Here is a 24,551-nt window from a genome sequence, read left to right as displayed (position 1 = left end):
CTGTTTATGCATCCAAGGGTCACATTAGCCCTTTTGGCCACAGCATCACACTGGTAGCTCATGTTCAGCTGATTCTCCACCATCATCCCCAAATCTTTTCCCAAGTCCCTGCTTCCAAGGATAGAGTCCCCCATCCTGTAAGGGTGGCCTGCATTCTTTGTTCTTAGATGTATACACTTACATTTAGTCATATTAAAACACATATTGTTTGCTTGCTCCCAGTTTATCAAGTGATCCAGGTCATGCTGTGTCAGTGACCTGTCCTCTTCGTTGTTTAACACCTCCTCAAATTTTGTGTCCTCGTCAAACTTTATCAGTGAATGATTTTATTTCTTCTTCCAGATCATTAATAAAAATGTTGACTAGTATAAGGCAAAAAATCTATTCCCACTGCATCCCTCTAGCAGTACACTCATTTGATAAGTCTTCTCTGTTTGCAATTATATTTTGAGACTTATCAGTTAGCCATCTTTTAATCCATTTAATGTCTGGTATGTTCATTTAATATCTTACTAAGTTTTAAATCAAAATATCACAAAAAAAAGAAAGATGTCTTACAAGAGTCTGTTACATCAACACTATTACATTTAGCAACAAACTTATAAGCTTATCAAAAAAGGATATCTAATTAGTTTGACAGGGTCTATATTCCATAAACCTATGTTGATTAGCATTAATTATAATACCCTCTTTTCTAATCGAGTTGTGACAGGTTCAATCACAGAGATCCCCTGGGGACTGTGACCTCACGGGATAACAAGCAAACCTCTCTGAAATGTTCCTCAAGAACTAGCTGTTGTATGAAGATTTTAATGACACCACAATCAAGAAAGATTGCAAACATCTTTGGAAATCAAGGCCCAATGGCATTGTGTGCACCAATGAAATAATCTTCCCTCATTTAAACACTTGCATTTTGAAAGAGGTCAGAATCTGATCTTAACTTTGTTAAAGTAGGAAGAGTGCATACCCTAACCAGCAGAGGCTTTGCACACCTTTCCAGTGTCAGTTTGTGGACAGACACTCCATTTGCAAACACAACCAGCATCTAATTTATAGCCAAAGAAATACTGTGATGAAATGAAATGGTCGGTGGCTGGAGTCTACAATGAGCAGTCTTTACTGCCAGAGGAGCAGATTTTCATCTGGATTGTTCAGCAGCTTGTAAGACCTGCCTGATTTTTATATCTCAAGAATAACTGGACATGTGTACACAGAGCTATTTAGTATTGCTGTCTGCTTTAATGCCTGCTACTCCTAGCCTGTTTCTAAGGATTGGGAATTTCAAAGGAGCCTAAGGCACTGGGCCCCAGATATCTATTGTTCTTCAATTTATAGGACCTGCAGGACCTTCTATAGTTGAAAATTGACCAGACATCTGTTACAGCTGTCATCTTGGCTCACTCCAGGGACTGAACCAAGGACCTCCATAATATAAAACATAAGCGCCCATAGTTTGAGTGAAAGAGCCAGGGATTTCTAGCTGAGGCTCATAAACGCTGCAGATTGCGCACAGGTGGGTATTCATAAAACACCATGGGTTTTAGGTGACAAAATGCTTCTGAAAATCCCACAAGCTGCCTAAATACCTTTAAAAATCTGGCCTAAAGTGGCTAACTTCCATTGAAATGGGAGGTAGGAGGCTGGGAAGGATAGCTCAGTGGTTTGAGTGTTGGCCTGCTAAACTCAGGATTATAAACTCAAGCCTTGAGGGGGCCATTTAGGAAACTGGGATTTTAAAATTTAAAAAAATTGTTTGGGAATTTGCCCTGCTTTAAGCAGGGGGTTGGACTAGATGATCTCCTGAGGTCCCTTCCAATCCTGGCATTCCATGAAATAACTGAGAGTTAGGCACTCAGGCAATTCTGATAATCCCACAATGCACCCACTGCATCTTTAGTCATTCAGATTCTTTAAAATCTGGTGCTAAGTGGCTAAGGGGTAAATTAGCAAAGTATTTAGACATCTAAAGATGAAGATACGCACCTAGTGAGACTTTCAGCAGCCCTTAACTGCCTTTGGGCCTGTTTGCCAACATATCTAAGTGCCTAATGTCCATTGAAATCAATGTGTTTTTGATGCTTCCACAAATCGCACTAGTTAGACACCTTTAAAAATCTGGTCCTGAATCTGTTGCTTGGGAACTCTTGAAAATTCCCCCCAACCATATTAGATCCTAACCATGGATTAACATTGCTGATCAGAGGCAGTTGAAAGATTGTGGTGGGGAAAAAATCATAATTTTTCATGAAAAAATCTTGTTTAAATATTGAAAACCTGATCGCCTCCCCTTGTCATTCCTCTCTTTCCCTTTACAAATGTCATAACAGCCTCACTGATATTAAAAATAACTCATGAAGAAAGATATCAATGATAGCACAAATTCCTCAATCATGTATTGCAAATCATACTATTGACGTTTACGGAATTCTATATAGTATCTTATAATACATTCCTCACTCCAATATCCAAGCACCTTCCAGGAGACCATGAGCCCACAAGAGGACATGGAATGGGCATCATGGGAGTGTACAGGAGAGCGATACAAATGATAAAGATTTAGGAAAACCTGAGAAGAAAGATTAACAAATGGGCATGTTTACTCTTGAGGGAAGAAGACTAAGACTAAGAAGATACGAGTCTTCTAATAAGTTATGGGCTGTTATAAAGAGGACGGGGAACAATTGTTCTCCATGTCCACTTAAGGCAGAACAACTAGTAATGGGCTTATCTGCAGCAAGGGAGATTTAGGGAAGATATTAGGATAAACTTTCTAACTCTCAGGGTAGTTAAGCGCTGGAATAGTCTTCCAGTGGAGGTTATGGAATCCATGCCATTGGAGGTTTTGGACAAATGCCAGCCAGGAATGATGTAGGTTTACTTGGTCCTACCTCAGGAACAGCTAAACCTTTTAGTTCTTTTTTGTAACTTTTCAAAAAATTCCTCTGCCCTGCCCAATCCCAATTAGAGCAATCTCGTCTCCACTGGGGATTATATTTTTGATTTAATTAATGATGCTGCTTAATCATCATTTAATGACAGTGGAATGATTGGAGCAGGCCCCACTGGGATTCACAGGAAGCCCACTCAGCTGCTGCTGAACCCTGTTGTTGCCTAAATTTGCTTGTTGCCTAGATTTTTGCACCTAGCTGTTCCCTACATGCCAATGTTTCTGGCTGTGCACATTCGCACTGACTGCTGTCCCACTCTAGGCACCTGGAGGTCTAGAGCGATTCACAGACTGGTGGAAAACAGGTGTCCCTATCTTCATGCTTAGAGGTCACCTCCCAGATCTGGACCCAAACACAAACTCATAAACAGAGCAGTTGGAGAGGGGCTCCTTCATAACTGTTATTCCAGCGGTTACCTGGGATGTGGCCCGGTCCAAGCATCCCTTTCATCTGACAGGGAGAAAGGATTTGAATAGGGACCTTCTACTTGTCATTTGAGTATCCTCACGACTGGCCTATGGCAATGGTTCTCAAACTTCTTTTTTTCTGAGGCCCCACCAACATGCTATAAAACTCCACGGCCCACCTGGTTTTCTGAATATAAAAGCCAGGACCAGCGTTAGGGAGTAGCAAGCAGGGCAATTGCCAGAGGTCTCATGCCACAGGGGCCCCCGTGAAGCTGCACTGCTCAGGCTTAGGCTTCAGCCTCAAGGGACAGGGCTCAGAGTCCTGGACTTCAGCCCAGTGTGGAGGGGCTTCGGCTTTCTGCCCTGGACCCCAGCGAGTCTTACACTGACCATGCTTGGACAACTGTCTGAAACCTGCAAACTGTCCGCCCTAGGGGGCCCCAGACCCCTGGTTGAGAACCACTGTCCTATGGGATATTCTGATCTGGAGATGGTGGTGGTGGGGTGTCCCTCAGTCTCTCCTGTTGAAACTGTTCCACTTTGGATGGGTCATTTAAAAAATCATTGGGGATTGGGGGAAAAAGCGTGAGAGGTTTTGTCGCCTGGTGGTTAGATCCCACAGCTGGGTGGTAAGTAACTGAGGGTCCAGTTTCTCTGCTCCAATGGCTTTGAAAAAAGTCTTTACATCATTCATTTTATTGCAAAAAAGGGGAAAGGGAGGAGGAGAAATCAAACAGAGAAATCAAAAAGACAATTTCAAGGAGACTTTTTTTTTGCAAAAATATTTTTGTGAAATATATTTTTGAACTCTGAGCAACAAATACACAATTTTGAAGTTGTTCAAATTTTGCAAACTGTTGTTTTTGTTTTTGTTTTTTATTTTGGAACAGGTCTACTGGAAATCAGGGCTGGCCTTAGGGAAAATGGTGTCCTGGGAGAACTTTTGGTGTCCTTTCTTTGAGTTCGGATGCATGGTGGTTGCGGAGACAGGGGCGAGGGGGCAACTCCTGTCCCTCCATGACTGGGGAGTGATGGGGACAGGAAGCATGGGGGGAATGCAGAGCTTCCTGTGGCTGGAGGAGGTTCCGGGAGGAGGGTCCCACCCTGCTCTGGGAATGACCATGCAAGGGAAGAGAAAGTCCTTTCCCTCCCGAGCCCAGCCGGGACTAGCAGCTGGAGCCCAGTGCACAGTAGGAGCCCCAGGCCAGGGAGCCCCCAGCCCTGCACCAACCCAGCTCCAGCCCCAGTGTTTGGGGTTTAAAGGGGCCTTGGGCTGGCTCTGTGTGTGTGGAGGGAAGGTTGAGCACGGCACCCAAGGCCGGCTCCAGACCCCAGCGCGCCAAGCGTGCGCTTGGGGCGGCATGCCGCGGGGGGCGCTCTGCCTGTCGCCGGGAGGGCAGCAGGCGGCTCCGGCGGACCTCCTGCAGGTATGCCTGCGGATGCTCCACCGGAGCCGTGGGACCAGCGGACCCTCCGCAGGCACGTCTGCAGGAGGTCCACCCGAGCTGCGGCGCCCCCCGCGGCATGCCGCCGTGCTTGGGGTGGCGAAATTGCTAGAGCTGCCCCTGACGGCACCCGCCTGGCCACGGCATCCTGGCACGCGCCCATGTCACCCACCCATAAAAATGCCTCTGTTGGAAACAGATGTGCCAGCTTCATCTCTGTTCCTGGTCTGCTTTACTTTCTAGTCTGGACCCATCAGCAGGATGTTTCAATGTTCAGGTTGCCCGAACCACAAGGGAAGCCAATTCCTTAAGAAATAAACCGCAGGCCAGATTTGCAGTGGTATTTAGGTGCCCAAAGAAAGGCATAGGCCAGATTTTTAAAAGTGTTTAGATGCTTAGTGGGATTTTCAAAACCACCAAAGCAGGCTAGTGCCTAACTCTCATTGATTTCACTTGGGTACTTCTGAAAATCTCACTAAGCACATATTTGCTCTGTTAGGTACCTAAATATCTTGAAAATGTGGCCCTGTGGCCCCACCACTGAGAAGTAAAAATCCTAGAGCTATTTCTATTGAGGTTGCTTCAGGGAAAAAACAAACAAAAAACCAAAACAAAACTAAATTTGGGACCCAGTTTGCCCTGAGGGTGTCTCTTTGAAAGCTTAATGTCTGATATTGTAACAGATCAGCTAAATGTGTGTGTGTCCTGTTCGTGGGATCAGAGCTCCCTGTCCTTGTGCCACAGGCCCCACAAGCTGATGGAAACCCCGTGTTAGCCCCAGTAGCCAGGCCTTGGCTGTTGGAAAAGAGGGCTGTGGGCTCTCTCCCTGCTAGGAAGCTCTGAGGTACAGCACAGTGATATGTGGGGAGACCGAGGTGGCCAGAGCACTGATCCAATTTGACCTCTCTGAATAGACACAAAAGGATCCTGTCACAAGGAGTCAATGGCTCCTGGCTCTTCTGTCAGTATTTCCTCACTATGGGTCAGCCTGGTCTCACCAGTCCTCCCTCTGAGGGCTGGAGAGCAGTGTCACTGAGGTCTCACCAGCATGTTTTCTCCAGCTGAGTCGCTGTGTGCTGAGACACAGACCTTTGGGGAGGTGATTATCCACCCTGTAATTAGCAAATTACTATGATCGATTCCCCTCTTTGCCCAGGCCTGGTGGAGTCCAGAGGCCACACGGAAAATCAATAACACAAACACCAGAGTCTAATGCAAGAGCTGGGAATGCCTTGCACCCATCGCTGAAGACCACTACAAATACACCCCTGGGCCACTCAGTGTTCAGGTCTGGGCTAGGGTCAGGCAGGGCTCTGTCACTGTCATAGCCTCATGTTGATGCTTTATGCTTCCCCTTAGATTTAAAGCTGAGGCTGGAATCTGTGGGCCTGCAGATTTAGATAGGTACGGTGCTTACAGTGTGTGTTTGTTTCTAATAAGGCTGATGCCACAGCTAACACTGTAACAGGGGAGAGTGCAGAGAACTCAGCATTTTAGCTTTAACTTGGCCTGACATTTTTGTGAGTCTCACAATGATTTTTCGCGTCTTTCTGCTGCTGCTGCTGCTGCTTCTGCTGCTGCCTTGGGCCATCGGCAAGATCCGAATGCCCATGTGCTTAATGAAGAAACTCTTTCCGACTCACTCGGACTATTATAGGCAGGGAGACCACATTATTGGTGGGATCCTCTCTCAGGTTATTTCAATGCTTGACCTGGAGTCCTTCCAGCAGCCTCCCCATCCTTGGTACATTAAGTACTTCATGTAAGTATTGCTTTATTGTTCAATGTGGCAAAAGGGGTGAGATCTCATGCATTGAGTATTAGGGAATAAGTGAGGTCATATTACATATCTAAACTGGTGTAGTTGGGAGCAGATTGTCTTTTTACAGGCAGAAACGAGGCAGGGTTTTAGAGACTGCTAAAGTTAAATATTCTTAACTCTGCACAACTATGTTACTTGTATCAAATAGTTGTAAAAGAATTGGTTAAGAAATTCTTGAGGGATTGATGTTTGGTTTGATTTTTTATTGAATCTGGCTACGCTGGGGAATGCCCAGAGGAATGGGGAAAATGAGACAAAACAAAACAAACAAAAAACCCAAATGTACCAATAGTTAAGTACATAAGAACGGCTCTACTGGGTCAGACCAATGGTCCATCTAGCCCAGTATCCTGCCTTATGAAAGTGGCCAATGCCAGGTGCTTCAGAGGGAATGAACAGAACAGGGCAATCATTGAGTGATCATCCTCTCTCGTCCACTCCCAGGTTCTGGCAAACAGAGGCTAGGGACACCCAAAGTATGGGGTTGCATCCTTGACCATCTTGGCTAATAGCCATTGTTGAACCTATCCTCCATGAACTTGTCTATTTCTTTTTTTAAGACTGTGTATTGAATTTAAGAGGCAAACCCAGTTTGTTAGCCTGATGCTGGCCAAAATGATGGAAAGGCTGAAACAGGAGGATACCAACGACAGATTAAAAGATGGTCCATAAATGGTTCCAGTCAGCATGGTTTTATGGAAACTAGGTTTTGCCAGACAAACTTAATATAGGTTTTTAAGAGCTTATACATTTAGTTGACAACGGTAACTGTATTGAGATCATATAAGAGAGACAAAGTGAGGGAGGAAATATATTTTATAGGCTTGACTTCTGGAGCTTTTCAGCTCCATGGAGCTCTTCTTCAGGTCTGGGAATGGTAATCAATGTCACAGCTAAATACAAGGTGGAACAAACACATGTTGCAAGAAAGCATTCAAAGTGCAGTGGGCAATTAACACCTCTGCAACCATAGAGCAAAGTAGAGTTAATGGGTTATATATTGTTGTAATAAGTCTTAAAGCCAGAGTCTCTATTGGGTTTATGATTTCTACAGAGCTATGAATTTAAGAATTGTGATAATATACTCAGACTTAACTATATGCATTTGATGAAACATTTTGGTTTTAAAATGCATTTTACAAAATCAATGTAGCCCGTATAAAATGGATTAAAAACTGGCTAATTGACAGATCTCAAAAAAGAATTGTAAATAGAGAATCAGAATCAAATGGGGGCATTTCTTGTAGGGTCCCGCACACAAATATCTTTATCAATGAACTGAAAGAAAATTAAAAGATCATTGCTGTTAAAGGTTGCAGGTGACACAGCAATTGGTGGATTGGTATGTAGTGATAAGGGTGGGCCAGGTCTACAGAGAGATATGGGTCGCATGGTAGACTGTCAGGGTTGGAAGGGACCTCAGGAGATCATCTAGTCCAACCCCCAGCTCAATGCAGGACCAATCCCCAACAGCCCTCTCAAAGGTTAAACTCACAGCTCTGGGTTTAAGCAGGCCAATGCTCAAACCACTGGTCTATCCTTCCCCCCTATGTTAATCTGGCCTCACTTGATCAGCTAAATGCAAAGTCATGGATCTAGAAACAAATAACGTAGGCCACATCTATAGGATACAGGCTCTATTTTGGAAATCAGTGATTAGAGAGAGGGAATTAGGGGACCTAATGGATAATGAACTGAACATGAACTCCCAGAGCAACGCAGCGGCTAAGAGAACAAATGCAATCCTTGGATGCATAAGCATGGGTATATTAAGTAGAAGTGTGTGTGTGTGTGTGTGTGTGTGTGTGTGTGTGTGTGTGTTATTATACATCATTACTGAGTCTGTTATTGTCCAGTTCAGCTCTCCACTTTCATGAAAGGATGTTGTAAAATGGGAAAGGGTTCCAAAAAGAGCTACAAGTAGGATCTGAAGCCTGAAAACCTCCCATATAGCTCAGTCTCTTTAAATTCTGTAAAGAGGTGACTTAGTCAATACCTATGAATATAAGAGGAGATTCCTGATAGTATTGGGCTCTTTAATTCACCAGAATAAAGTGTAACAAAATCCAGTGGCCAGAAACCATAGACAAATTCAAACTAGAGATAAGGAGCGTATATTTTACAGTGAGGGTAATTCACCACTGGAACAATTTGCCAAGGGATGCAGCTGATTCTCCAGCTTTAAATAAAGATTGGCTGCATCTTTCTAAAAGCTGTGCTCTATCTCAACCCAAAAAAATGGGCTTGATGCAGGAATCGCTGGGTGAATTTCTGTGCTATTCAGGAGATCAGACCGGCTGATCATAATGATCCCTCTTGGCCTTCGCATCTATGAGTCTATGAAATGCCAGGCAGTTCTAGATGGGCTCTGAAAGCGAGCTCTGTGATGCGCCTCCCTGAAAATATCTTTGCAGTGTGACCGGGGAGGGATCAGTCTAGGTGGGAGATGGTAGTGAGTCTGCTAAAACCCTTGTGGCAGCCCACACAGAGCAAGATGATTTAGGCAGTGCGATCTGTGTCAGTCCTTTAATAGTTATATTCGAAACTGAGCTGGGTGCGCCTTTAAATTTGTAAGCAAATTCAGAAAGCAACAGCTTGGCGCAGTACTTGGGTTAGGCCTCTGGAACTCCTCTCCTGGCCCAGCTCCACCCCTGCATGAAGCAAGCAAAGGTTCCTAACATATCTGCTGGCTCTTGATTGGTTAGTGTCTCTTTCCAATCCTTCTAAGCCACTGGAGGACTAAATCTTGTATGTACCCAGGCCTGAATGGGTTTTCTGTAGACAGACAAGGTCAGGGTGCCAATGCTCCAGCAGGGGACAGACCCAAATCACTTGTAAGAAAAGATGCTCCCTTTAGAGGTCACAGCAATGCTCCCAGGATCAGGCTGGATACGATATTGTATTGGTGAGTTGTTGGTGCCATGGCTGTATTCACCCATGCAATGCTCCCCTTAAGGGAATGGGAGAATTACTGTCAATCCCACACCTTCAAATATCATGAGTCAGGCCTCAAAAAAATCCTGAAATTTGCTGGAAAATCATTAGATTAAATTTTATTTGTCCTCTGGTTTCTGAGCCTTTTGTTTTCCCTTGGGATGGGGTTTAATGCTTTTCTCTGCATCTATGAGGGCTACACACTTTGGGCCAAATTTTTAAAGGTGTTTAGGTGTCTCATGGGAGTTTGAAAAGCATCTAGGCTCCCATCTCCATCGATGGGATTTGGTTACCTGGGTGCTTTTGAAAATCCCAAAACGCCTTTAAAAATCTAGCCTTTAATTCAAGAAAGAAAGAAAGAAAGAAAGAAAGAAACCCGTGCATGTCACTTAATCACTTGATTTCTGCAGCTGGGACTTTTAAGGAAAATTCTCAATATTGTAGGGCTCACAATAACACCTCAAAAGTTGGCAGCCTTTGCCAGAAGCTGGGAATGGGTGACAGGGGGTGGATCACTTGATGATTACCTGGTCTGTCCATTCCCTCTGAGGAACCTGGCATTGGCCACTGTTGGCAGACAGGATACTGGGCTAGATGAACCATTTGTCTGACCCAATCTGGCCGTTCTTATGTTCTAACATTGTGGCAGTGCATTGGGCACAAGTATGACTCAGACTTGAGACTGGAAATAGCTGTCCTTGCTCAGAAACACATGGAGTGTAAAATTCTGTATCATTCCTGTCACCTAGCAGGCACGTTCTGCACCATTTAAATCTCATTGCAGGCTGGTGCCGAAGAACTACCAGCATGTCTTGGCCTTGGTGTTTGCCGTTAACAAGATTAACCAGGATCCTGAGCTGTTACCCAACATCACGCTGGGCTTCCGCATCTATGAGAGCTTTTTCAGCCCCAGGAAGACCTACGAGAGCTCTTTTACCCTGCTATCCACCAGGTACCTAATGATCCCGAATTACAACTGTGACACCCAGGACAAGTTGTCAGCTGTCATCGGGGGGCTCGGGTCTGAAACGTCCATCCAGATGGCAAGCATCTTAGGCATCTACAAGATCCCACAGGTAAGGAGTGGGGGAGGTATAGAAGGGTTTCACAGCTCAGTGAGACAGGGGCAAAGTTCCCATTGGTGTAACTTTATTAACCTCAGAGGAATGGCATCAGAGACAGAGTTGGGGAACAGGAAGACACATCTGTCATGGATTTAGAGGGAGTTCAGTGCCCCAGTTTCTACACAAGCCTAGGCATAGCTTTGTGCAAAGGTAAGCCCCACAGTTCTACAACTCCAAGGCTGGACCACCGGGCTCCAGGACCTGTTTCTCTCTGTGGGTTTCCAGTGAGTCCAAATGAGTTCGGACTCCTGTTAGAGATATCTACCCCTTCAGGAAGCAATGCAAACAGTGCTAGGTGCAGGGACCCAGGACAGCCTTTTTGTAAAAAGCCAGCATTTAGAAGTCCACTGGAACACAACCTTTGAGAGTCCTTAAATCAGCATGGAAAAACCAAGCTTGCTTGAATTTATATTGGCAGAAGCAATTGCCCCAACTTTCCATACTTTACTTGAGTCCATCTTAATATCTGGTTCTCTCTGATCCTGTGGCCCCCTGCCCTGGGCAGCAGCAAATCTTAACAACCAATCTCTTCACATTTGGTTCATTTGTCTCCAGATCCAGCCATGATGTGTCCCTATACTCAGAATGCCTGGGCTTTCAGTGATTTCAAATTAATGTTTGATCATTCGGTCTTCTGTGTTTCTCAAGGGTACTCCATTCTTCTGTGCTGATTACAACCAGAAGGGCATATATCACATCTCCAAGTGCCTCTGTCAGGGAGGAAATTAACACTGAGTGGGCAGCAATATAGTGTGGGTGGGTAAACTGATTCATGCATAATGTTCATGAGAGTATTAAAAACAATCTCGCATTCTCCATAATGTCCGCTTGCTATTTAGCTTCTGTGAACTCCCTTTTCAAGGCAGCTCCAGGACTCACATCAGGTCCCATTGCTACAGCTTTCTTTATGTGGCTGCATCTCTAGCCAAGGGTGAAACTGGCCCTGATGTTGAAAAAAATCATACGTGAATCTTGTGAGTCAGACTTAAGGTTGTTATCAGAATGTGGGTAGTTACTCAGTATTGTTGCCTGGTTCGCTGAGTAGTTACTGATGGCATTGATGGTATTGTGGAAAAAATTGGAAAGAGTCCAGCAGAGGGCAACAAAAATGATTAGGGGGCTGGAGCACATGACTTATGAGGAGAGGCTGAGAGACCTGGGATTGTTTAGTCCGCAGAAGAGAAAAATGAAGGGGGATTTGATAGCTGCTTGGGGTCCAAAGAGGATGGATCTAGACTGTTCTCAGTAGTAGCAGATGACAGAAGGAGTAATGGTCTCACATTGCAGTGGGGGAGGATTAGGTTGGATATTAGGAAAAACTTTTTCACTAGGAGGGTGGTGAAGCACTGGAATGGGTTACCTAGGTAGGTGGTGGAATCTCCTTTCTTAGAGGTTTTTAAGGCTCTGGCTGGGATGATTTAGTTGGGGATTGGTCCTGCTTTGAGCAAGGGGTTGGACTAGATGACTTCCTGAGGTCCCTTCCAATCCTGATAGTCTATGATTCTATGACTATTGAGAATTTCCAATTAGTCACTGATTAAATTTCTGAGGTTGAATAGGTTCTAGTCCCAGAATCATTCACTACATAATTAAGTTCAGTGTTTGACTGGGGACCCCTGCACAATGACAACACTCACACTGAAGGCAAAGCAAAGCTTTAAGTACTTTTATTAGCATAATTAGTGAAAACCAAAATATTCCCAACCAAACAAGAAGGTAGCCATAATGCGGAATTAAGATGGTCTCCTGCACATTATCTTACACATACTCACTCCTTTCTCATGGAAACTGACTGGTGGACGACAGCTGGTGTTCCTCCAGGGTTCAACCCTGCCTCTGGGATAGCTCAGTGGTTTGAGCATTGGCGTGCTAAATCCAAAGCTATGAGTTCAATCCTTGAGAGGACCGATTGGGGCAAAAATCAGCACTTGGTCCTGCTAGTGAAGGCAGGGGGCTGGCCTTGATGACCTTTCAAGGTCCCTTCCAGCTCTAGGAGATAGGCTATCTTCATATCCAAACAGAGGGAGCACTTGCTGTCATGGTGCCTCATGCTGGCTGTCTCAGGAATTAGCTCCTCAGCCTCAGAGTGCCCCCTAATAGCTGGTGTCTCCCCTGCTCCATGTTCCTTGTGGACCCCACTGCCCCTTTCCTTGGGGTGCTACCCCTCAGCAGTGCCCCCACACTCTGGGAACTGCCTCCTCCTATGCTCAATTTGCCTCAGTGGCTACTGCCAGTCGTCATCTAGATCCTTTTTTTCTGGGGCAACTTACTTGTGCTAAAGCTCATAGGCTTCAAAGCCGTACGTTGACTCTTAAACTAATGTCTTACAGGATATAGGCCTGTAGGTTTCTTGCATTAATGCTACATAAAATCCCTTTAAGTTAGCTCTATGGGCTACAGTATTAAAATTTGAGATACATTACTTGGTTTTGGACCCATAGGTTCAGTGATTGCATGAGTGTTACTCTGAGAAACAAGTTTCTGGTGCAAACAATCACATTTACAGGTTAAAAAGTCACCTTTTCTGAATGTGCCCCAATTTATTGTTTTGGGAAACATTGCATCCAGTGATCTTCTCTCCTAGAATATTCATGGGAAGCCAATGCAGAAGAAGCTCAGGCAGACATGAAGCAAATTCAGATCTGAAATTTCAGAAGAGCTAGCTGGAAATTTTCTGTTGAAAAGTTTGTTTGCTTAGTTTGGTGGTTTTGTACAGAAAACTGGGGTTGAGTTAAAAGAAAACTTTCAAAGAAAGTGTTTACTTTCCTTGAAAATATTCAAGTTTTCATTAGGAACACAGAAACCTGGAAATAAAATATATGGGTTTTCTGGCTGAATTGTTTGTCTTTGGTTTTGGCTGAAATTTTCAGGTTTTGGTTACTAAAAAAGTTGAGTTTTAGATAGTCAAAAAAAACCCTGTTATTTGCATAGAACTTTTTCTCTACTGAGAGAAGAAAACATTTTCTAACAATTCTAGATTTTGCCCAAATCTACAAATCAACATATTTTCTCTTTTAGATCAGCTATGGCTCATTCCATGCCATGCTGAGTAATAAATTTCAGTTCCCTTCTTTTTACCGGATGGTCCCAAATGAGATACCTCAGTCGCTAGGATTGGTTCGGTTAATGCAGCATTTCAAATGGAACTGGATTGGCCTCATCGCCTCGGATGATGACAGTGGAGAAAAGTTTGTGCAGACTTTGAAGCCAATGCTTACTAAGAACAGCATCTGTATTGCCTTCACAGAACGGGCCCCTCATGTGCCTTCCTCTTCGATGGACCACGCATTTAGAGAGCAACATTTTAAGCTATATTCCAGTATCACCCAGACAAAGGCTGAGGTGATTGTTGTATATGGTGACACAGACTCCCTATTAGGTTTAAAATTGTTTTTACATGCAAGCTATCAAACAGCACTGATACCGATAGGGAAGGTTTGGATCACGACAGCTCAGTGGGATTTCACATCGTATATTGCTTTGAATAGGTGGACTTTAAAGCCCTTCCATGGTGCCTTGTCCTTCGCAGTACATACAGAGGATGTGCCAGGATTCCGAGATTTCCTCCGCACCCTCAACCCTTACCAACCCCAAGGAGATATTTTTATTCAGCGTTTTTGGCACACTGTATTTAATTGTTCGGTTCTATATAGTAGCTTGACAATAAAGGGTGGGAGAAATTGCTCAGGGAAGGAGGAACTGGAAAGCCTGCCGGGTTCTGATTTTGAAATGAAAATGTCACGCCAGAGCTACAGTATCTACAATGGTGTCTATGCTGTGGCACATGCTCTACATGCCCTATACGCATCCAAATCCAAAAAGGAAGCCACGGGAAAAGGACATCGGCTGGAGCTTCAGAACATCCAGCCATGGGAGGTAATGTCTGTACTCATGGAAGCTCCAATAAGAGCTTCAGCATTAATGTTGCACCAAGATTTTCTATTTAATGTGTGTCAAAATTTTCAGTATGACTTTTTCTCATATGTATAATAATAATAATTAATAATTTTATCATAAACTATTGAAAGTGGGAGTTGAATGAGGCTGAATAACTTATATTTTTAAACAAAATATTTATAATGATTTATTTGCAGAAGTGCTCACTGCTCACTGTGTGCCGGGAGCTTCCCAAACTCTTAAGAAATCATTCTGAATGCTCTCTGTGCATTGCTTCTCAATTCAGTTCTTTGGGCTAGATTTTTCTAGCTGTTTAGGTGCCTACAGGATTTTTCAAAAGTAAATAGGTGCCTTTTACCAGAACTGATGTGCCACTCCACGTAATGCACCTACATGATTTTGAAAATCCCACTAGGCACCTAAATACTTTTAAAAATCTGGCCCTCCGTATATAATAATAGGGTCATCAAAATTTTTCATTTGCAATTCTTTTCAGCCTAAAATTGTTGTTTTTGACCAAATAACATTTTTTGTGCAAAGTGCCACATTTTGTCAAAAAAATCCCTTATTTTGTTGGAAAATCAAAAATTCCGTAATTGAAAAATGTCAACCAAAACCCCAGGAAAAAAATCAAATCAGTTTTTGGCAGTTTTGAATGGAATACGTTCAGTTTTAGGTGATTTTTGGCCAAAAAATTTACAACTTGGAGATTTTTAACAAACAATCTAAATTGTCCATGGGAAAAAAATTTGTATTTCCTGACCAGATCCACATAATATACTTGGTTTCAGAGTGGTAGCCGTGTTAGTCTGTATCAGCAAAGTCAATGAGAAGTCCTTGTGGCACCTTAGAGACTAACACATTTATCTGGGCACAAGCTTTCATGGGCTAGAACCCACTACATCAGATGCATGGCCTTTATGCATCTGATGAAGTGGGTTCTAGTCCATGAAAGTTTATGCCCAAATAAATTTGTTAGTCTCTAAGGTACCATAATGTACTTGGACTCTTAAAAGCAAGGAGATTTTCAGTTCACCGGAGAACTCAAAAGGCACAGCGATCCTGTCATAAACATACAGCTAAGGGCTGCATAAAATCTCTCCTTTACCGGTAAGGGGTTAAGAAGCTCAAATAACCTGGTTGGCACCTGAACAAAAGGACCAATAAGTGAAAAAGATTCTTTCAAATCTGAGGGGGGGAGGTTTTTGTTTGTGCTCTCTTTGTTGTTCTCTCCCAGCCAGAGAGGGACCAGGGCAGGAAAAAAAATCTCCTAAACCCCTACGTGAAATGAGCATCTAAGATTACAAAAATTGTAAGTAAGCAAGGAATTGCATGAGATTATCTATTGTTTTAGCTTGTGAATTTTCCCTATGCTAAGTGGGAGGTTTATTCCGGTTTTTTGTAACTTTAAAGTTTTGCCTAGAGGGGAATCCTCTGTGTTTTAAATCTTATTACCCTGTAAAATTACCTTCCATCCTGATTTTACAGAGGTGCTTCCTCCCACCCCCTTTTTTCTTTATAATAAAGTTCTTCTTTTAAGAACCTGATTGGTTTTTAGTGTCCTAAATACCCAAGGGGCTGGTCTGTGCTCATCTTGTTTACCTATTTGGTTGATATATTATTCTCAACCCTCCCCAGGAAGGGGGGTGAAGGGGCTTGGCGGGATATTTTGGGGAAACAGGAACTCCAATTGGTCCTTTTCCTGAATCTTTGTCTAACTCACTTGGTGGTGGCAGCAATACTGTCCAAGAACAAGGAAGAATTTGTGCCTTGGGAAAGTTTTTAACCCAATCTGGTAGGAATAAGCTTAGGGGGTCTTTCATGCAGGTCCCCATATCTTTACCCCAGACTTCAGCGTGGGGATGGAACCCTGACAGATTACTTTTAAAAAATGTGGACGCTCTCAATTTTCAGAGTATGTTAGCTCCATAAATCACTTAATTTACAAAGTCATCCTCTCCCAGAGAAAACAGAAAACATAAGCTTCCAAAGGCAGGAGTTTGTAAATTGCATTTTGATGGATTCAGGACATTGGCAGCCATTTCTTGCATTTTGTAATGCCTGCCAATTTCTGTTTCAATCTAGCTCCATCCTTTTTTGAAAAATGTCCGATTTAACAACAGTGCCGGGGACGAAGTGTATTTCGATGAGAATGGTGAATCATCAGCTGGATACGACATTTTAAACTGGATCGTTTTCCCCAACGATTCCTTCATCAAAGTCAAAGTGGGTCACGTGGACCCACGGGCTCCTGTCGGCCAAGAGTTCACCATTAACGAAGCAGCCATTGTTTGGAACAGCAGGTTCAATCAGGTGGGGAATCATTGCAGCTGTGACGGGGGAGTGTTACAGTCCTGGCCCTTGGAGATCTCTCCTGCCTGACGGGGGAGTCCCATTGCATAACACTGAGTGCCTGTAACAGAGAGGCACACCCTGTACAGGAGGAATTTAAAGCATCAAGAATATAAGGCAACCCTTGCCTCCATATTCAATATAGGGTCAGTGTTCCCTGATCACACTCAAAATTGTTGGACATATATTGAGAATTAAAGCTGGTAAAAAAAATACTGAAAAAACATTATTATGAGAAATTGGGTTTTTAATAAAACACATTTTCCCTGGTTTTCACACTTCCTTTCAGAGAAGAGACAAAAGAAGCCACAATAATGTTCTACTGTTGTTAACCTACTCCTATTATTTTTGTTCAGACAGTACCATGGTCCAGGTGCACTGACAGCTGCCATCCTGGATATGTTAGGACAGTTCGGGAGGGGGAGCCACTTTGTTGCTATAACTGTGTTCCATGCCCAGAAGGGACAATTTCCAACCAGACAGGTAGGTATCTCCTGAGGAATTTGCAGAGTATTGAGGACTGTGTTGGAATTTCAAGCTATCATTTTAAGTTTGTCTGTGTTATGGGAGAGCCAGTCCTGGTCCTGCTCTTGCAGGCTAGGGGGCTCTGGGCACGGTAAGAACGTGTGTGATCTGAGTCAGTCTTCTAGAAGCTGCTCTGCAGTGGGTTGTTTCTCTCTGCTTTAAGGAGCAACCTGCTCTGTCTCTCCCTGGTTTTGGTTCTTGTGTTGTTAAAGTTCCAGAATTTAAGAAATAAGGTTGTATGACATCGCAACGTTCCTGAAAAAGTATTTTAGCTTGGTATCTAACTTCACTGTGTGTATGATGTGAACATAACAGAATTACCCCCTCCTCCCCCCGTAAAAGGGCAGAGCTGGGGGAATTGTGCACAGAATTAGCTGTGACCAGACCTGATTGAAACATTTTAATTTCTCTCCTGTGGAAAATTCCAGTATTGTGATATTTGTTTTCATCCAAAATTTGGACAATGAATTTGAAATATCAAAACCGAATGAAAATATCCATTTAAAAAAAGTCAAAATGACCTGAAATGAAATGTTTCATTTTGCTTTGAATCTATATTACTCTCCATCCTCCTGGTGCCTCATAGGAGCTGTAGTTTAGATAATTTATATCCCCATTCTATCCCAGGGGCCAGAAACCTTGGCTGGACTATATTTCCCATGATGCACTGTAGCATTCCCTCTGACTCAGTCACCATAGGAGTCACAAGGCCATGGTGCATCTTGGGAGATGAAGTCTGGAACCAGAAAATTTATGATGTTAAATTGAAAATTTAGTTAAAATTACTATTTTTATTTCAATTTTTCAGAAATCAGATTTTCTACAGAAAAAATGGTTTAGATGGAAAATATCTGACTAGCTCTACCTGTGAATATATTTTGCTGTGACTCTGTTCAGCCCACTTCAGTATTTGTTTCCCCAAATATAAATTTACTGGCAGGACTGTTCATAGAAATAACAAATGTTAAGCAAATATTTTAGAATCACCGCTAAAAGAGAATTTAAAATAGATAATCCTGAATATTTAAAACATCAACCTGATTCTAGGAGTTCTGCTCATCCCCTCAACAGACAGAAACAACATGGTGCAACCTGTGATATCTTGCAGTCAAAACAGACTGGATTTCTGATATCATATAATTGCACCCTGAATGTATGCATGTTGCAGTTTGAATGTATTTATGTAATATCAGACATAAATAATTTTCTTCAGTGCCTGTGTTTCATCTTTGCTGTAAGAGCTGACTGGGTGAAATGTATCCCTAGTGTAATTGCATTAAGTTGAGTTACATTTTGTTTTGTTTCATTTTGTTTCTTTCAGATGCAGATCATTGTGATAGGTGCCCAGAAGATCAGTATCCAAACAAGGACCAAGATAAATGCATCCCCAAGTTTATGGATTTCCTTTCCTATGAAGAACCTTTGGGATTTGTTTTGGCTTCTTTTGCTCTTTTATTTTCTCTTCTCACAGGGCTGGTGCTAGGAATGTTTATTAAGCACCGGGACACTCCCATAGTGAGGGCCAATAACCGGGAGCTCAGTTATGTTCTTCTCTTCTCCCTCCTGCTCTGCTTCCTCTGCAGCTTGGTATTCATTGGCCAGCCTGGCCGGGTGACCTGTCTTCTCCGACAAACGGCTTTTGGTGTCATCTTCTCTGTCTCTGTTTCTTCTGTGTTGGCAAAAACCATCACTGTGGTTCTGGCCTTCAAGGCCACGAAACCAGGAGCCAGCATGAGGAAGTGGCTGGGGAGAAGACTGTCCGGCTCCATCATCATTTCCTGTTCCCTTATCCAAGTTGGGATCTGCGCTGTCTGGCTGGGAACTGCTCCCCCGTTCCCAGACCTGGACATGAAATCGGAGGCTGGACACATCTTAGTGCAATGTAATGAGGGGTCAAACACCGCCTTCTACTGTGTCCTGGGCTACATGGGCTTCCTGGCCATTGTCAGTTTCACGGTTGCTTTCCTAGCCAGGAAGCTGCCTGATACTTTCAATGAGACCAAGTTCATTACCTTCAGCATGTTGGTGTTTTGCAGCGTGTGGGTCTCCTTCATCCCCACTTACCTGAGCACCAAGGGGAAATACATGGTGGCTGTGGAGATCTTCTCTATCTTGGCTTCTAGCGCTGGGCTACTGGGCTGCATCTTCATCCCCAAGTGCTACATCATTGTGCTGAGGCCTGACCTGAACACCAGGGAGCAGCTAGCTAGGAAATCCAAATCTGGGACACTAGAATTATGAACTTCTCCCCATTTGATGAAAGTTCGCCAGTTAACTCACTAATTTTGTCGTGGTGTGTGTGTGTGTGTGTGAGTGAATTTGGCCCTGTTTATTACAGATTCCCAGCCAGACCCCAAATGCTAAAATAAATTGGACTGTAACAAATTTAATCCTTATTTTGTAGGTGTTTCTTAGTGACATGTTCTGCTCTGGGTTCTCAGTGACACACCTCATAGATTCCAAGATCAAAGGGGACCATTGTGATCATCTAGTCTGACCTCCTGCAGAACACAGGCCATAGAATTTCCCCCAAAATAACCTGAAGTAGAGCAGATCTTCAAAATGAATTCCAATCTTGTGTAATTACTGGGGTAACTCTGTTCCAGAAACCCTTACGGTGCTAGTAGCATGCACGGTGTACTGTGTCTCGGAGAAAAGCACTGTAAGTGCTTCAGCAGCTAGGCCTTGTAGGCACTAACCCTGGTGGGTCCCGATAACCCCTCAGATAGTGGGCTAAGGGAAATGGTGTTTTACCAGGGTTGGCAGGAGAGGGGAAGGTTGCAGATCCCCTAAGCACAGAGGCTCAGACAATTACATTTCAAAGGGAGGAATAGCCATTCTTGTTTGGGTCCCTGGCAGGCCAGTCCAGAGCCAAGGCTCTTCAGGGTTAATTCCTGGGGTGTCTTCTCCAGTCCAGTTTCCTTCAAGCAAAGAAAGGTTTGCAGGTTTCCAAGCCAGGATCAGTTTCTGTCTCTCATTGGAGCCCTTCTGCATTGGATCCCTGCCCAGCCATTACTGCTGTCCCATAAATCCCACACAGATCTTCACTCAGCTGTGATGTGCAGCAGTCACAGACTGTTCTACTCACAGCTCTATCCACAGTTCCTGGGGCTTCCTGGTGCCATGTAGCTCTCACTACCAAACAGAGCCTGGACACCTCCTGCTTCAGGACTTTTCCTCTTACCCAGGGCCGCCCAGAGGATTCAGGGGGCCTGGGTCTTCAGCGGCAGGGGGACCCTGCTTTGGCAGTAATTCGGCAGCGAAGGGTCCTTCCGCTCTGGGACCCGCTGCCGAACTGCCCCGAAGACCCACAGCGGGAGCCCCCTGCCACCAAATTGCTGCCGAAGACCCGGAGCAGAAGAAGCTGTGGGGGCCCACGCCCCGTGAGAGTTTTCTGGGGCCCCCAGAGTGAGTGAAGGACCCCGCTCCAGGGGCCCCGAAAAACTCTCATGGGGGCCCCTGCAGGGCCCGGGGCCTGGGGCAAATTGCCCCACTTGCCCCCCCTCTGGGCGGCCCTGCTCTTACCTGGCCAGGGACAGGAGATGTACAGGGGGGTGATGGGAATCATAGCCCCTGCGTAGCCAGGGAGAAGGGGATATGCAGTGGACAGGGGGCTGATGGGCGGTGTAGTCCCCTGCTTTCAAATCCAATACACTTGATTTACAGCTAAACAGAGCCTTAACACTAGATTTAGTACATTTTTTTGCTACCTAGGAGAGTATGCTATGACCACATACATTTATTTAAGCAATTATATAGTTTTTCAGATTTTCAGATTCTTATTAATTAATTACCCTTTTTAGTGTGTTAGAAAATGGTGAATGATATATTGCTTATTTACTAGCTAATCAACTTTTTTCTCATAATTTTCATTAGGATGGTAACTGGAATTTAATTAAACACACAAAAGAGCATGTAAATTATTTTTTATTCAACACAACAAGCCTTTAATACAGTACATTACCTATTGTGCCATATTTATATTGCTTGACCTCAAAAATTAGATGTGGTCTTCAGATTCTTTTTACAGAAAAGGCCCCTCGGGTGGAGGGGTATAATGGAGACATATGGGGTTAGAATGGAGGCCCTGGCATTGGGCATGGGGTAAAGGAGACACATGGGGTTGGAATAGAGGCCCCATTCACCTTGCTTGGGCCGCTGGAAGGGGGTGATTGCCCTCCCAGTCTACCTGCTCAGGCCTCCAAGGGAGAAATCACATTGCATCAGCACCAAACACAGCCCTTTATGTTAATTACATTTCTAAATCAGTGGCTAGGTGCCAGCCAGGACAGAAGCAACCCCCAGCTTCCCCTCCAGTGCCACAGAAGTTGACCAATGCCCACGGCAGTTTAGGCCACCCTCAGGAAGTGCCCAGCTCACGTCCAGGAGAACAGGTCATCCAGCCATGGCTTGTACTCAGCCCCACTACACATCCCAACCTAACTGACACAGCCCTCAGAGCTAATCCTTATCCCAATCCAGCCTGCAAACTTCCCTTCCCTACACTGTTCTGACATGCCAGACGCTGTTCCCCTTGGACATCTGCTGTGGATATGGGTACAGGCAACGTGAGGTTTACACTATCTGTCGAGGGCCAGCGAGAGCTCACCAGATGCTGCTGGAACTGCAATGCTTCCCAAGGCTCAGGCCCCTCTCTCGGGGCGAACCCATTCCAGGTTGCCCTGCCCTTCATAAAGAAAAGAGAACTCTTCTTGGGGCTCCTGCCGGCTTCTCCGTGATTGGTTGCATTACCGCACTGTACACCTCATGGTGCCCATATCCGCCATTCTAAATTGAGGGATCTGAACCTGACTTCCTTTCGATCAGCTGAGTGCCGGGTCTGGCCACCCTGGGCCCTGTCGTTTTTGGAGGTTTTTTTGGCTTTGCCTCCAACCGCCCTGCGCCCTTGGTTTTTTGTGTTTTTTTTTTTTTTTTTGCTTAGGGCAGCAAAGAAGTCAGAGCCGGCCCTGGCCCTAGGCCCCAAACCCCAAAGGCGGATCTAGGCTGAGGTTTTTGGTAAATTGAGAAACATTTTGCCCCTTTTTTCCTTTTAATATTTTTTAAGCTTTTTTTTTTAAACAGAGGCTTTAATATTCAGTTTGTCCATCTGTCCATCCAATGTTTCTGAGATCAGATGAAATAGAGACACGAAATTTTCAGAATAGATTTGTACACAACAACTAGATGATATTTCAGTCCAATTTCAAATAAAAATTCATTAAAAATGTTAATTATAATTTTTATTATTACAAATCCAAAATCATCCATTATGCTGTCCTGCTTTACCTGCTATTATCACTACATCCAATACAAAAAGAAATAAGAAAACTCTTCAATGAACTTTAACACAAGTACTCCTGTTCTTTTTGCGGATACAGACTAACATGGCTGCTACTCTGAAACTCCAAATAAAAAACACTCTGTGCTCTTAAAACATGACGTTTCTTGCTTTAAGTTTTGAAAATTCAGTCACTAGTTCCTTTAGATCAAGTTTTCCAGCTATTTCATTCTCTATTGACATTGTCCAACAAGTCTCTCTTGCACCATTGTTGAACACAGATATGTTTTTATCAATTTTAACTTTGAGAAGCTATATTCCCTAATAGCTACAGACTGGCAAAGTTAAAAGAATTCATAAGAGCTATAAAAATGTTTGGAAAACTGTCTGTGAGTTTATTTTCACAAACAAACTTCAGTACTTCTTCAGGAGTGGAATGTTTCTTAAGTCATCTTGAAAAAGCCTGAAGCTCACTACACAAATCTATAGCATCAGTGTCTTTTGAATTTTCATGAGTTAATGCCAACTCCAGTTTTATAAAAAATTCTCTTGTCTGTTTTGCTGTTTTCTTTTGCAAGCTGTGGATCTCATATAGAAAGTCAAATACTGACTCTAGCTGCTGCATCTGTTGAAATCTTTCGTCAACTGAGTGAATAGCAGTATCCAGGAATGCAAAGTAGAAATTCACTTTGAACCTTTGTTTTGGGTTCTGAATGGGTGTTTCTCATTCTTCATACAAAAACTGCTGTTTCTTTTGCTGACGGCGAGCGGTTCTGGTTCAAATTCTGTCAGAAAGTCTATTTCTTCAGCAAGCTCGAGAGAATCTACCAGTGTAGAATTTCTCCAGAATATTTTTAGTTTGCTGCAGTTTTTGAATAGCAGAATGTATGTTCAAGTTCTTTTCCTGAAGCTGCTTACTAGTGAGGTTAATCTCGAAAAGGATATTATACCACAAAATGAGTGAAGTCACAAATTTAAACTTGGAAAGGCCATTTGCAAGAGCTTCTGCATCTGAACGTCTCGTATTGCCAAATGATCCAATAAAGGTAGTATTATCAGAAATTTCAATTAATGCATCATAAATGTTTCTAAGTTCATAGTGAAGAGGCTTCAAAGCATCAGTGCGACTCTCCCATCTTGTCTGGCTAAGTTGTTTCACAGTTAGAGAATTCACATGGCAAGTCAGAATCTTCCAACGGCATGTTGAGCCTGAGAAAAACAGATAAACACATCGCACCAGGTCAAAGAAATTGCTTGTCTCCAAACAGCATCCAGCAGCATCGTTGGCAACCAAATTAATAGGCAGCAGGTTTAAAACAAATAAAAAGAAGTTCTTCTTCATGCAGCGCACAGTCAACTTGTGGAACTCCTTGCCTGAGGAGGTTGTGAAGGCTAGGACTATAACAGCGTTTAAAAGAGAACTGGATAAATTCATGGTGGTTAAGTCCATAAATGGCTATTAGCCAGGATGGGTAAGGAATGGTGTCCCTAAACTCTGTTTGTCAGAGGATGGAGATGGATGGCAGGAGAGAGATCACTTGATCATTGCCTGTTAGGTTCACTCTCTCTGGGGCACCTGGCATTGGCCACTGTCGGTAGACAGGATATTGGGCTAGATGGACTTTTGGTCTGACCAGTATGGCTGTTCTTATGTAAATTCAGAGAATGGGCACTACAAGGAACGAAAAAGGCCCTAGGATTGTTTTCCATCATTCTCCTTTGCACGCCATTGTCTTTACGTTTCATATTACTCCCATTATCATAGTCTTGGCTACGTATGTTTTCAACATATATTGACATTGTTTCAAGCTCTTGT

The 24,551-nt window shown here is 43.7% G+C and overlaps 1 protein-coding gene across 1 annotated transcript; it reads left to right on the top strand.

Moving 5' to 3' along the window:
* Nucleotides 1-6,335: 6,335 nt before the first annotated feature.
* Nucleotides 6,336-24,050, top strand: LOC123348381 (vomeronasal type-2 receptor 26-like). Its single transcript, XM_044985899.1, has 7 exons — nucleotides 6,336-6,565; nucleotides 10,344-10,635; nucleotides 13,702-14,559; nucleotides 16,666-16,893; nucleotides 17,289-17,415; nucleotides 18,779-19,658; nucleotides 24,014-24,050. Exons 1-7 carry the CDS (start codon nucleotides 6,336-6,338, stop codon nucleotides 24,048-24,050), a joined length of 2,652 nt encoding a protein of 883 aa, XP_044841834.1.
* Nucleotides 24,051-24,551: the final 501 nt, after the last annotated feature.

Source organism: Mauremys mutica, chromosome 13 (genome assembly GCF_020497125.1).
Source record: "Mauremys mutica isolate MM-2020 ecotype Southern chromosome 13, ASM2049712v1, whole genome shotgun sequence".
NCBI classification, from domain to species: Eukaryota; Metazoa; Chordata; order Testudines; family Geoemydidae; genus Mauremys; species Mauremys mutica.
This window is presented reverse-complemented; position numbering and strand designations above follow the sequence as displayed.

What these genes read in the sequence shown, in the direction of transcription:
- LOC123348381 (XM_044985899.1), top strand. Translation starts at nt 6,336, where the DNA reads ATGATTTTTCGCGTCTTTCTGCTGCTGCTGCTGCTGCTTCTGCTGCTG. An exon ending in TGGTACATTAAGTACTTCAT is followed by an intron (nt 6,566 to 10,343) that starts GTAAGTATTGCT and finishes ATCTCATTGCAG; the next exon opens with GCTGGTGCCGAAGAACTACC. An exon ending in AGAACATCCAGCCATGGGAG is followed by an intron (nt 14,560 to 16,665) that starts GTAATGTCTGTA and finishes GTTTCAATCTAG; the next exon opens with CTCCATCCTTTTTTGAAAAA.